This window comes from Petaurus breviceps, unplaced genomic scaffold, assembly GCF_028583685.1.
Source record: "Petaurus breviceps papuanus isolate PSGF00001 unplaced genomic scaffold, PetGlider_PUasm1.0 90804, whole genome shotgun sequence".
NCBI lineage: Eukaryota > Metazoa > Chordata > Mammalia > Diprotodontia > Petauridae > Petaurus > Petaurus breviceps.
Window position 1 is genome coordinate 11,636,057 of NW_027187348.1, and position 14,588 is coordinate 11,650,644.

General features: G+C 38.6%; 1 protein-coding gene across 6 annotated transcripts in view; it reads left to right on the forward strand.

Moving 5' to 3' along the window:
* ANKRD44 (ankyrin repeat domain 44) overlaps positions 1-14,588 on the forward strand; it is a 366,132-nt gene that overhangs the window by 310,485 nt on the left and 41,059 nt on the right. For all 6 annotated transcript variants that reach the window (XM_069070155.1, XM_069070154.1, XM_069070157.1 and 3 more), the window contains one exon: positions 10,807-10,878. In XM_069070155.1, coding sequence (XP_068926256.1) covers positions 10,807-10,878 — 72 coding nt within the window. The remainder of the gene's footprint in view (positions 1-10,806; positions 10,879-14,588) is intronic.

Consider the following 14,588-nt stretch of genomic DNA (forward strand, 5'->3'; position numbering starts at 1 on the left):
TTCATTTTTGTTAGTTAAAGTAATTTACTTGTTCAAATTATCTTCTTCTTAAACACTGAAGGTTATGGTCCCAGTATTCCACAGTCTTGTTATCTCAATAAGCTTCTTCTTGATAGGTGTTAAGTATCCCTGTTGAAATGATACTTGGCTTTCTTTTGTTAGGCTTAGTATTATAGATGTATAAGCCAGGAAGGACCTTTAAGTCATCCCATCCAGTTCCCTTATTGCACAGATAGGGAAACAAAGGTTTATTGAGGTTAAATGACTGGTTTAAAGTCATTCAGGAAATAAGTGAGATAGAGCTAGTATTCAACAAGGTTCTCTGACTAAATCATGTGCTCTTTTCACAGTATTGCATTGCCTGCTCCTTAATAGATGTCTTTGACAGAATCATAAAAAGTGTTGGAAGATATTTTAGAAATCATCTCATCCAACCTCCCACCAAGTGAAAGGAACCTCTGTAGCAGCACCCCTGGCAGATTGTCATCTTGCCTTAGCTTAAGGCTGTAGTCATGGGGAACTCACCACTCAATCAAGAAAACGATGCGCCAGCTCCGTTATCTTATATCAGACTGCTCTTCTTAGGTTGTTTTACACTGAAAACGTTTCTCTTTAAGAGCATGATGTTGATTCGTCCTTATTAGCTGAGAAGTAAGGGCATCAAAATGATTATTATTATTATTATTATTTTGCCTTTTGGAAGGCAATTGGGGTTAAGTAACTTGCCCAAGTTTACATGGCTAGTTTTTTTTGGGTGTTAAGTGTCTGAGGCCAGAATGGAACTCAGATCCTCCTGACTCTGGGGCTGGTGTTTTACTCACTGCGCCACCTAGCCGCCCCCAAAATTATTTTTTTAATGCCATATACCATACTTAAATGTTTTCCAGTTACAGGAAAATGTTGTGTGCATAATCACCGCCCTGAAGATCTTGCATGTCCTTTGTTGGAGTTTTGCAGAGAATTTTCTCAGACTATCCTTAAAGGCATCCTGTGACCTTCATGACTGCATTTTGGCCTGGTAACCCTGAGGAAGGCAGGGAATGCACATGGTTAAGGCATAATCATTTGGATGGTTTGTCTGTGACTTATGCTCTCACTGCTCATCTTTGGTTTGTGATGGAGTAGAACAGCATAAACCTGTTCTTACTTGGTTTTCTGCACTGATGACTATTAGCAACCAGCACATGATGGCAGGACAGTGGGGAAAATCTGGACTATTTCTAGATCGGCATTCTCTGAACTAAAGCTGGCAGCCAGCATTTTCATTTTTCTCACATGCTAATCATTAGCCTCATGTGTCACACCCCTGCAGAGCACTTCTGACACTGTTCCATGACATCCGTAAAATCTGATCCCATTGGCCAATGATGTCTCCAGTGTTGTTGTACCCCAGCGGGCTTGTCAAATCCAGGGTGTTCTGCTGAAGGAATGGATCATTTCCCATGCGAATGTCTTAAAATTGGGCGAGCACAGCCTCAACAGTGTCATCTTAGCAAAGACATAATTCATTTGCTTCCATTCTAGTGCTGGGGACTGTGACCTTTCTCTCTTTTTCATTTGCTAACACAGTCCTTCAAACACATAATTAAGAAAGAGCCAGCAACCCAAGGTTCTTTTGCCACTACTTTGCTATTTTCCCAGGATTATGAGAAGATGCTGTCACCAGAGTCAGTGCCATTGTGTTACTTTCCCCCTCAATTTGTGTCAGGCCTTGTAATTATTATATGTTAATTACTCCCCTTCTCACAATCTATGATCCAGCCAAACTGACCTGCTTGCTGTTTCATAATACAAAATACTTTTTCTCCTATTGCCACACCTTTGCAGTGGCTGTCCCCAGTGCCTGAAATGCATTTTCATTTCTGCCTTCTGGAATCCCTTGTTTTCTTCAAAATTCTATTTGAGACACTTTCTACATGAAGACTTTCAGATTTTCCTTGGCTGCTAGTGCTCTTTCCTCAAAAAATGTACTGTGAATTTATTTTGTAAATGCTTATTTATGTGCATATTCTCTCCCCTGGTAGAATGAAAACTGTTTGAGGTCAGAGAGTATTTCATTTTTGTCATTGCTTCCCTTTCTTTAACACCTCCACATTCAGGTACTCTGAAATTCCTTAATCTCATCCTAATCTTTTATCATTATGTGTTTCTATCTGCCTTCCAAGCCCTAACCCTATCCTTTATCCTCCCCATGACCTCCAATCCCACCATCCCTCAGTTTTTTTTTCCCAAGCCATCACCCCTGCAATAACTGCATTCTCCTCCCTTCCTTACATTGACCCCTGAACGGACTAGTTTGACTTTATACTGTCTTCCACACCCAAGTCTCTTAACTCCTTATCTTAATACTGATCATGCCTTGTCAAACCTCAGCCTTGGATTAATCCTGCCATCTACTACCTTTTCTCCTATTCATTTAAAATTTAAAAATCTCGAGGGATTTTAAAATCCCATCCTTCTGCGTTTATGTTCAGCTCATTTATGAAGGCCTTAGATGGTGCTCAAGAGTAGCTTTTCATGGAGACAGAGAAAAGCATGAAACCATGCTGACTGGTACACTACAAAATTGTGTTACATAATCTCATGACGGCAGCAAGGCAGTCCTTTTACATCTTCCTAATCAGTTCACTATCCCACTGACCATGACATCTGTTCCAAAGCTCTAGAAATGACTATATTGTCCCATAGTTGAGGAATAGAGAAAAGGCAATATACTGAATTAATTTTAGCTCAGGAATTTCATTTGAACAAGATCTAATAATTGTCATGACAAAATTATTTCATTCTTATGTATGAAATTGCTTTAGTAAACTAAAAATGAATTGAATTTAGTCAGTTTTAAGCAGCTACCATTGTTAAAAGCATCAGACAAGGCCCTGGGGACACAAAGTCAGAACAAAAATCAGTCCCTTACCCTGGAAGAATTTTACATTGTAGTGAGCGAAGTGCAAGATAATTTGAGAAGAGAAAGAGCACTTAACAACTTGGGCAATCCTGAGAAATTTCCTTAAGTGACATCTGAATTAAGCCTTGAAAGAAGCTAAGGATTCTGAGGGCAGGTGGGGAGTGACTACCTCTCAGGGCTGTGGGATGTCCCATGCAAAAGCATTGAGACAGGAGAAGAAATGCCAACTCTGGGAAATGGCAAAAAAAAAAAAAACAAAATAATTTAGCTGAAAAGTATAGTCAATGAAGTATGTCTGAAAAGAGAAGCAGAATTCAGGTTGTGAAAGATTTCAGATAGCAAACTAAGAATTTAGTGTTTTATCTTAGAGGCAAAGCTAGGCAACAAGCATTTATTAAATGCTTACAGGTATTGTGCCAAGCACTAGATATACAAATATAAATAAAAAGATAGTCCCTAGCCTCAAGGAACTTACATTCTAATGGGAGAAAACAACACAGAAAGGAGAGCTGAAAAGGGCTTGGAGGGTGGGGTTGAGGGTAAAAGTTAACCCCAAAGAGGCATGGTCTCCAATTCCAGAAAGTCAAAAGCATTAACAGAAAGGGAATGAAGGTTGGCTGGCCTGAACCTCTCCCTAGAATCAATGCCCCAGGAGGAACTCAACAATTTGAGAAGGGGGCCTACCTGGGTCAGGGTTGTTCCAGGGTGAAGAGGCCCCAGGAGCTAAGGGAAGTTCCATGGCAAGGTAGCAGCTGAGGCATGGTGGCAAAGTCTAGGAAGGATTAGAGAGAATGGGAAACAATTGAAATTTCTTGATCAGGGGAATAGCTTGGTCAAACTAAGAAGCTTATTTTTGGCAACCGTTGGGAAGATGTATTGGAAAGACTAGAAAAGAGAGACTAGGCCTGGGTGGGGAACCTGATGCCACAAGGCCATATGTGACCTTCTAGGTCCTCAGGTGTGGCATTTTGACTGAGTCCAAGTGTTATAGAACAAATCCTTTTATGAAGGAGATTTGTTTTGTGGATTCAGTCAAAGGACTGCACTTGAGGACCTAGAGGGCCACATGTGACCTCAAGGCCAAAGGTTCCCTACCACTAGTAGTAAGGAGACAATTTACGGAGGCTATGACAATAGTCCAAGTGAGAGATGATGAGGTCCTAGATGGGTGAAATGAAAGCTAGGGATGAATGAAGAGCTATTTCCAACATAGAATTGACCAGACTTGGCAACTGATTGGAGGTCAGGGGGAAAGAGAATGAAGAACTGATCTAACACAGGTTTTGAACTGAAATGACTGGAAAGATGTTGTTTTCCCAAATAAAAATATGAAATTGTATATGATTTAAGGGACAGGTTTAAGAAAGAAGATAATGATTTCTGTGAGTCTGAAAAACCTACCATCCTTGTACAGGTTCTCAGCTCAACTTGTACTATACAATACCTACCTCCTTAATAGGTTTTTCCATCTCTACTGCTCCCCTACACACACACACACACACACACACACACACACACACACACACACACACTTCAATCCTTACCTAACATAAGTGTTTTAATGCACAAATCTGGTCAAGTCATTCCTATGCTCAAAAAACCCCCAAGAGAACAAAAAACCTATTACTTCTCAGGGCAGATATGGGAAAATTCATTTAGGAGGCCAGGTGGTAATAAGAACTTGTATCAGAATTGTGGTGGTGAGAATAGAGGACAGTCCTGATGCAAAGTATGTTGCTGAGGTGTGGATAATCACCAATTAGATCTAAAAGGTGAGGGACAGAAAAGAAGCAAAGATAGCTCCAAAATTTCAAAGCTGGGAGAATGTTTGAATTTTAATGGCATCGACAAAAATAATGAAGTCAAAAGGAAAAATAATTTAAGATCTAAGGGGAAAAGTCATAAACTCATTTTTGGACATGTTAAATTTGAGGTTTTTGGTGACAAATCCAGGTGGAAATGTTCAATATATCTGGTGCTCAAGGAAGTAGTTGAATCTGGGGCTATGGTTACAATAGCTGAGTGTGAGAGGTTTGCTAAATATCTTCCATATATGAGTCCCTTCATTTGCCCCTCATAACAACCCTGTTAAGTAGGCACTATAGGTATTATGATCACTGTTTTACAAATCAGTAAACTGAGACTCAGAGATCTTAAAGGACTTGTCCATGGTCACATGACTACAAGGTATCTTCCTGACTCCAACCCTAATGCCCCCTCTTTCCCTTTCTCCTCCTTTCCTCCCACTCCCAATCTGGACCCAACCCCCCAGTGAATTAGAGGTGAGTTTCAAGCAGACCCTATCGGGCTTCTAAAAAGGTGCAGGGCCCTCACTACCCCCTAGCACTGACTGACGAGTTGACTCACAAGGTTAATGGGGTGCATGCCTGAATGGTATTTCATTCTTAAACACTGCAATGTGGAATGTGAAAGAGAATTCCAAGCAGGGCTGCCAACTTTCCAAAGTCTCTGGTCTGCTTCCAGCTTCTTATAGACTTGAAGCCTCTTAAGTTTCCTCTCAGCCTTCACTTCTCCAAAATAAATAGCTTGACTTATTTTTTACCTTTCTATATAAATTATACTTTTCAGTGTGTGCTCTGTCTCTCTCTCTCCCTCTCATTCAAGTTCATCTCATCCCTAAGGGGCAGAGCCCAGTGCTTAGTAAGATTTTGTCAGTATGACCTAGGATGAAGACCACCCCATACGGCCTATTCAGAATCATGTTTGCTTATATTTTTTAACTACATGCTTTTAAATTGGTTCATATTTGGCTTTTGTTGTACTCTAAGCCCTGAATTTTTTTTTCTTGCCACAATTTCATATAGCTAGTCATAGTCCTTCTTGGATATCTGTGATTTGATTTTTACTTTACAAATTTTGATGACAATGGTGGTTGTTTTGATAAACCTGTAGCCAATAGGCTTATTTTGGGATTGATGTTTATACTTAATTTCATTCTCCTTCCAAAAATATTCTGAAGAACATTACAGTGGAAAAAATACTGCCTCTTGAATCAGAGGACCTGAGTTCAAGTCCTGCCACTGATACTAAGTAGGAGATCTTGAACAAATCTCATAATTTCCCTGGGCCTCTGTTTCCACCTCTGTAAAATAAAAGGTCCAGACTAAATGGCCTCTGTGATTCCTTTCAGTTTTGTGCCCATGATCCTGTGATGCTTTTGTAGTTTTCTTTCTTAGATTGCCTTTAAAGGCAAGCCATTAAGACTCCTTTTGCCTTAGTTTTCTGATCCTCTTTTTACCTCTTCAATTCTGACTCTTTTCCATCAGTTCTTTTAACTTTGAATATAGTCGTCTACTCATCTCAAAAGGTGTCAAGAATAGCTTCATTAAGTTATGGCTCTCTATGATGCCCAGAGGAGAGGGAATATCTAACACGATAACAGGAATTAGTGGCCACTCCATATGTGAGATGTTGTGAGCAAGGAGTCAGAATTTTAGAGAAGAAGAATAACAATGTCAGATAAAGATTGTATTACAGTAGCCATTCTATTTAGTTGTTGACTTAGATGATGGTCAACTTTCTAAGAAACTTAGGTTTCATTCTGTAACTGAAAGAGTAGTGAATATATGATTTAGGTTTGCAAGTGTTATATAAATGCCTACAATTTGCACCTGAAAATAATGTATCTATTTGTACCCTCTGTTCATAAGTTGGTTGCAGCATGGGGTGATAGAAAGAACCTTGGAGTCAGAACACCCGATTTTGAGTCTCAACCAGTTTTTACTAGATTTGTGAGCCTTGGAAAATCACTTATTCTCACTTTACTTCAGTTTTCCCATCTCTAAGATGGTGGTGCTACAGTACTTGAAGTACATACCTTAGGGCTTTATTGTGAAGAAAGCACTTTGTAAACATGATAGCACCATAGACATCTGATTTGTTGTTTTAGGTTGAACAGAAATGGTGCTATTAGGAAAATACATTTTTTGTGATACTGTAGACTGAAGAAAGCACCCCCTCTGCCCCTCAAAAATAAAGAAGGAAAGAGGGGCAAGAGAAGTTTCCAAGGGCATGGCAGATGTAGGTACAAGCTATCTTTTAGGGCAAGCAATGGAAAGTTCCTAAACTGAAGTAGGATTTGCCTGTTCTGGGCTAGGCAGGAGTGCAAAGGTAAACAGAAGTACCTGAGGATTTCTGAGCCATAGGACATCCATGGAATCTGAACCAACCTGGTTAGGTTATGTAGATGAACAAGGACACAGATATGAGAATAATGACAATTACAACGTGTACTGAGACTGAGGATGCAGAAATGACAAGGACATTGCCTTGGAAGTACCTGGACTGTTTAACCAATATTCAAGCTGACATAGAATGTCCCTGGGCCAGGAGGTTTCTCATGTAACTCGGCTGTATCTGTTATCCCAAGGCTTTGTGCTATTTTTGAGACGGCCTAGTACTCAGATCAGAGAATGTATTGTTATAAATTGAACTGTATGCAGTCATAATCTATAACGTTATGTAATATGTTCTGGCATATGAACCATATATGTATATGGGTTAAATTAACTATATTAAATAAATATTGAGAAATTAACTATTTTAAGTATTAACTATATTAAGTAACTATATTATATGCAATGTCATGAAAGTTGTTTAATATCCACCTAAAACCTGTATATGTACCCAATTTAGATTAAGGGACAACACATTCCTTAACCAGAGGAGAATGTAGTGGATATGATAATGGACCGGAAAAGACTACATTTTCCAGAATGCTATCACTAGACAGTGTTTGGCAGAAAGCAATAATCAAGTGTGGCTAAGACAATAAAGAACCATATAGAATAAAAAGGGATAGAGAGAGGCTTCTGGGAGAATGGCAGATACAGGAAGCAGTTGTCTCTAAGGCAAATAGTAGGTTCCTAAAATAAATTAGGATCCACAGAGACCCTGTCTTTCCACTGCCCTCTTGCTCCTTAGCCCCACCCCCCAAAAAACCCAAACTCTTCTCAGGTTTATGTGACAGTGACACAGAAGGGGAAAAGAACAGGGACAGCAGTAGCCCACATGATGGTCCTTATTCCCCTGAACTTGTTAAAGATATATAAGCTGCAAATTTGAAATCTTAATGGAAAAGAAATTATAAGTATAGATCCCTTCAAATAAATCACTTGAAAATCACCTCTTCTCATTTCTCAGAGATTCTCATACATAAAGAAACTGGCAAAGTAAGGGAGAGTTATCAGATCTATATTTCTGTTTATATTGACATTAATTGCTTTGTAACTCTAGAAAAACTACTATCCTTGGATGAGTATCTCAAAAATTAGGAAAGATTGTTGAAGATGGAGGCAAAGCAAGACTCAAATACTGGGAAAGTTCTCTTTCTATCTATCATCTCCCTATCTACAATCCCACTGTTTGCTGGTTACAGTGAAAAATATCAGGGTGAAGTGGGAAATCCTTCAGCTGTTCAGATTGCATAACTGCTAATTACACTGAGACCTGGCTTCACATTTGTATTGTAGTAGCCAGTTAATATTTTCCATATAACCTTCCAAAATGAAATAAAATGGATTACATTTCAGGATGGTGTTTGTTAGAACTAAAATTGTTATTTTTGATGCCTGTGGAAAGCAGCACAGAAGATATCCTCAAGTTATCTTTACAATTTGTGATTTTTAAACTTATAGAAATGATTGAAAAAAAATTCAACTGAAAGGGAGGGGAAATGGTGGAAGAGAAGGGATATTTTCATGTTACAAATATATATGTGTATATATATATAAGCAATTTGTCAAGGGTCACACAGCTAGTGCTCTGAGGCCAGATTTGAACTTAGGTCTTCCTGACTCCAAGTCCAACCCCTATCCACCGCACTATCTAGCTGCCTCTTACAAAGTAGTTTGAATTTGCAATTGGCTTTTTCCCAGGAGAGATAGCATCTAGTTCTTTAAATCCTCATCTGGGAACCTTATCATTTGGAAGAAATTGAATGAAAAGAGAATGGTATTTTGCTTTTTCCTTATAGCCAAAGTATTGAAACCCCATGGTGGTGAAATGCAGTGACCCCTAGCTTAGGAACAGAGGCAGAGAAGCCAGGGCACCTTTGACTCAGTAGAGAAGGATCTATTATTTCTTCCATCTTGCCCTGCCCCCAGGGTGGATGAACCCTTTTCAAGCTTCATTTGATAACTGTAGGGAGACCAGAGAACTTCCAAAGCAAATGCTTACAGAGACTGTATTCTTTCAGGACTGTATTCTAAGAACCATTGTACATTGGACTGTGTTTTATTGTAAGGTTCTCCTCTCTCTCTGTCTCTCTCTCTCTGTCTCTGTCTCTCTGTCTCTCTCTCTGTCTCTCTGTCTCTCTCTCTCTCTCTCTCTCTCACACACACACACACACACACACACACCACCCCAACCCAGTGAAAAAGGAAAAAAATACTAAGTGCTTCTAAGGAACTTTGACTCTGGCATAGAATGATCAAAGTATTTATTTGCAGGGTGAAAGGAGTCTATTAAAAAATAAATCTGGAAACATGCCTGGAATGTTGCTATAAACAGTATATTGTCTTCTTGTCCTTGTTCATCATGTTTTTGATGGTAGATAAAGTGATTCTGTTTTCCTTTGATTAAAAAGTTCAAGCTAGGACAGGATTTGTGTTGGTTCAACAAGGTCAATTCCCGGAAGCCTTGCAGGTGATAATGCTTCAAAAAAACAAGACAGAAGAACAGCTGTCCCTGAATTCTGTCACAGCCTAGGCTCATTTCAAATGTTTATGAGAGTTTTTCCAAAGGTATCTGTGTCCAAGCTAAAATTAAATGTATTCTCATTATACTAAAAAATCCAAGATTGCTAAAGTTCCAGATTCTGTTTGAATGCATTTAGACAAAAAAGAAAGAAAACCACAATGCTCTTACACTTATCAGTTTCCCACTGCTACCATTGTGATTACTTCTGTTGTATTTTTCTCAAATTTAAAATTGTCATTTTTAGTTGCTAATTTAACATAACAGTTTGAATGGTCTGCTTGAGGTATAAATGACAATCACCATTCTATCCTTATTGTGCTTTGTCCAAAATTCATTATAAAGAGTCTAGTGTTAAATTGGGCATTTTTTTAAGTTCATAGGTTGCTGTACACCATAATAGAAAGCTAAGTACATGTCTGGGTGTGTGTTTAAAGGTCACAGACTTTTTTGAATAGGAAATATTAGGCCTTGATAAAATAAATAAATTTAAACTCAATTCAGCAAGTATTTGTTAAGTATCTACTATGTTGAAGGCACTGTGCTAACATTGTGTGATGATAACTATGATAGACTTAGCTCTTTTCAGCAACACAATGATCCAAGACAATTCCAGAAGACTCATGATTCAAAATGCTATCCACATCCAGAGAAAGAACTATAGTGTCTGAATGTAGATTGAAGCATACTATTTTCACTTTTTTTTCCTTCCAAGTTTTTCCCTTGTTCTTTTTCTTCTTTCACAATATGACTAATGTAGAAATATGTTTAGCATGACTGTACATGTACAACCTATATCAGATTGCTTGCTGTCTTGGGGAGGGGGAAAAGAAAGGAGAAAAATTTGGAACTCAAAATCTTGCAAAAACTGAATTTTGAAAGCTCTATTTACATGTAATTGGAAAAAAAATAAAATATTATTTACACACTCACAAAAGGCACTGTGCTAGATGCTGAGACATAAAGGAAAAAAATGAAACCATCTCTACCCCAAGGAGCTTGTATTCTCCTTCCATTCTAATGTCTTGGAAGTTTCCGTTTTGAGTAATTTCAATGAATTTCTTCTACTGCCTCAAACAAGATGAAGCTCTTTTTCTTTTCTATACCAACATTAGCATCCAGGAAGTAGAATTTTATGTGACTGGGAAGATTCATGGGCCATTCTTCTCTTTCTGTCTCTGCAGCTTTTGGAAAGAACTAACAACAGTTTTGAAGAATCAGACTCCAGCGCCACGAAGAGCCCCCTGCACTTAGCTGTAAGTGAGATCACGTCAGCAGCTTTTCCCATCGCAGACAACTAGATGCTGTTTTCACACTTAAAATTAATGAAACCTGAAAATCTGTTTTAATAGAAGGAATAAAACTTTTAAGATGGCATCTCACCTAATTCATTTGAAAAACTAAGTTGCTTATGATGTTTAATAATAAAATATTAATATTTGATATTAAAAATTAATCCCTTACACATGTATACACACATGAGTACATATGTGTATACATGTGTGTATATACACATGCGTGTGCGAGTCATAAAACTTAAAGTTAGGCATTGTGGCATAGTGGATAGTCATCTAAAAAACCAACAGAATCTGATTTCAAGTCCTACCTCTGACTGCATGATTCTGGGTAATTCATTTAACTCTATACAATTCTGTAGGACTGTAAGTTGCTGAGAAGGTGCCAACTTGAATTTTTAGAGTGGTTTCCTCTCTTTGGAAGAATTTTTTTTTTTAAGCAATCGGGGTTAAGTAACTTGCTCAAGGTTACATGGCCAGCTATTTCTGGGTGTGGTGCTGAGTATCTGAGCCCGGATTTGATCCCCAGGTCATCCCGACACTGGAGCCGGTGCTCTTACTCGCTGAGTCACCTGGCCGCCCCTAGGAGGAATTTTTTTACCAATGATAATGCAGGTCAATTCCCTATATTTTTTAAGGTTTCATATGGGTATGAAATCACAGAAACTGGCTTATACAAAGACTAGTACAATTAATTTTTTGTTCTTAGATGCTCAAATATTTGTATCCAAACACTCACTGTCAGCTACCACATTCAGAACATGCACAACATGTTTCAGTGCAAATTTGTGGGAATAGGATGAGATATGTATGTTTGGAGGAGCTCTGTTTGTCCTGCTACTTGAAAGCATAGTTTCAAAGGTGAGCTGCAAATCCCACTATTCATACCAGTTCTTATCATGGAACTGTTGTCTCTCTCGTACCCTCTTTTTCTGCCAACCAGCCCAGGTCAATAGAGTCTGTTCCTTCGGGTTCCTAACTGCTACCACCTTCTCCTTATGTCTTTATTTCCTTATTCCCAGCTGGGCCACAGGAAAAGAAATAGCTTCTTTACCTCTAAATAATACGTAACCCTTCTCAAGTTTTTGTTCATTAATAGGTTTAGTTTAATGCCTTCTCCATTGATTTTTTTTTCTTTTTGGAGACTGAGCCTCCCTGGTTCTTCCAGGCTTCCAGGCAAGTGTGAGGAGTGGATACTCCAGGGCACAGTCCCACTGTTTATCAGCACAGAAACTTGGCCTTCTCTGTTTCTGACCTGGGCCCATTTACCTCTCCTTAGGCAGCCTTTTGGCCCTTTTTGCCCAGGGTCTCACCATGTTGATGCCAGACATTCTCTCTCCTGAGATTTAATCCCACATTACTAATTACCTGTTGGACATTTCACACAGGATTTCTCAGTGATGTCTGAAGCTCAATGTGTCCAATATAGAACTTATTCTCTTTCTTCATAGACCCAACTCTCTTCTAACCGTCTAGATTTCTACCAAAGTTCTCATCATTCTTCTCTGTTATTTTTCTATCCCCCCCACCAACCTGCTTTAATTCCATGTTATACCATTTCTTCATTATTGCTTACAATGAAGGAAATAAAGGAGGGAAGGAAGCAAAATTAAAGAGAGCCATTTTATTCAAGAGCTACTTGGATGTTACATACCAACTGTAAAAGAAGTGATCCTTAGCTCTCTGTCTAGATTTTCCCTCATCTGACCCCTGTCTGATAAATGGAAATAAAAACACTCACTGTGATAACCCAAATGTCTTTGTATGGCTAGCACAAAGTGGAAAACTGTCTAGTCACCTAGGTACACTAGTCACTCAGTACTTTTCAGTTAGCTGGCCCCAACAAGTAAAATGGTTTGATGCCCCTGTGTAGGCAATTTAATAACAACCTTAAGTGACTAAATCATTTTGACTATTATACTCAAATTAACTACAAAGGGCATGAAGGAAGATGCTGCCTCCATCCAGAAAAAGAACTGATAAATAGAAGTATGTACAGAATGATTTGACATATACACACACATATATGTTTTGTGTTTATGTTATATATGTATGAATGTGTATAGATATAGATATAGACACACATACACAATTATGTCTAATGGTAGCCATCTCTAGGGTAGGGTGGAAGGAGGGAAGAAAAAAGGGAAAAAATTCCCAAAGACTAGGAAAGGGAAAAAGGGCAGAATTATGTGTTTATTAATATGCACAGTCCCTAAAATAATATCTCATTCATTCATTCATCAGCTATTTATTGAGTACTGTGCTAAGTTTAAGAAGATTGAGGGGGTATAGCAATGACTAAGACACACACTCAAACCTCACAAAGCTTTGTAGCACATATTAAAGAATCTAGATATATAATCTAACTGAATGCAGATAAACACTTAGAATTGAGGGCATGATTATTGGGTACTCATCTGTTTGACAAGCATTTATTATATAGCTTCTGTGTGCAGAACACTATGCTAGTTATTAGTGGGTGATACAAAATGTGAATAAGATACAATCCCTGACCTTGTGAACCTTATATAATAGTTGAACAAATGAATAAACAAATGCTTTTGGGGGGGGAGGAGAAAGGCATTTGGGGAGTTGATTGGACATATAAATACCTAAATTCTTTTTTGGAACCAGCTATTAGTGCCATCTTCCTTCCTAATATAGAGTTTCTAGGGCAGTCATCCCTTTTATTCTATTAGGAGTGACTTTGTGAGGCATATACAACTATCATTCTGCTAAATAAATCATTAATGATCATCACAGGACTCAATTTGGAAGGTTTGCTATCTAGAATATCAATGTGTAGCTAGTGTGAGATGATGGGGGCTTTATCCTACAGGGCACTAAAATCACTTGAAGGCCTTTAGCAACATAAAAAGGGCAAGGAGGTGGCACAGTAGATAGAGAACTGAACATGAAGTCAGCGAGACTCATTTTCATGAGTTCAGATTTGGCCTCAGACAATTACTAGTTGTATGACCCTGGGCAAGTCACTTAACTCTGCCTCAGTTTCCTTATCTGTAAAATGAGCTGGAGAAAGAAATGGCAAATTGCTCCAGTATCTTTGCCAAGAAAACTCCAAAGAGGTTCATGAAGAGTCAGATAGGACTGAAATAACTGAACGATAACAGCAGCATGGAAACAACATTCTAATCTAATTAGCAAGAATAGCTAGATAACTTAGGAAGCTACCATGATGGAGGAGAAGAGGAGTGCTTTTTCCATTCTGACACGTCTCCATGGTTTCCCATCCTTCACCCAGGTGCCCTCAAGTCTCTGTCTCATGTGTGACCACTCCACTTACCCCTTTAACTGAGCACATACTTGATACCACTTGATGTCCAGTATTTTCCTGAGCTGCAAAACTTACAGCTGTGTTAACATGTGCTTTGTCTTACCTTTAAGTCTGAGTTAATATGCCCTGCCTTGAAGTTAGGTGAATTCCGGAGTCTTCAAAAAATCCACTATTTTTTCTCAGTTTTTTTAATCACTTAGTAGTTAATGAACTTGAGAGAGGGAGATATACTGGAAAAATCAGTGGAGTGGAAGTCAGGAGACTTGGGTACTTCTCCTGATTCTACTTTTAATTAGCTGTGTGGCCTTGGACAAGTCATACAATTTCTATGAGTCCCATTAAACCCCTGAAAGCCACCAAAACCAATCTAACT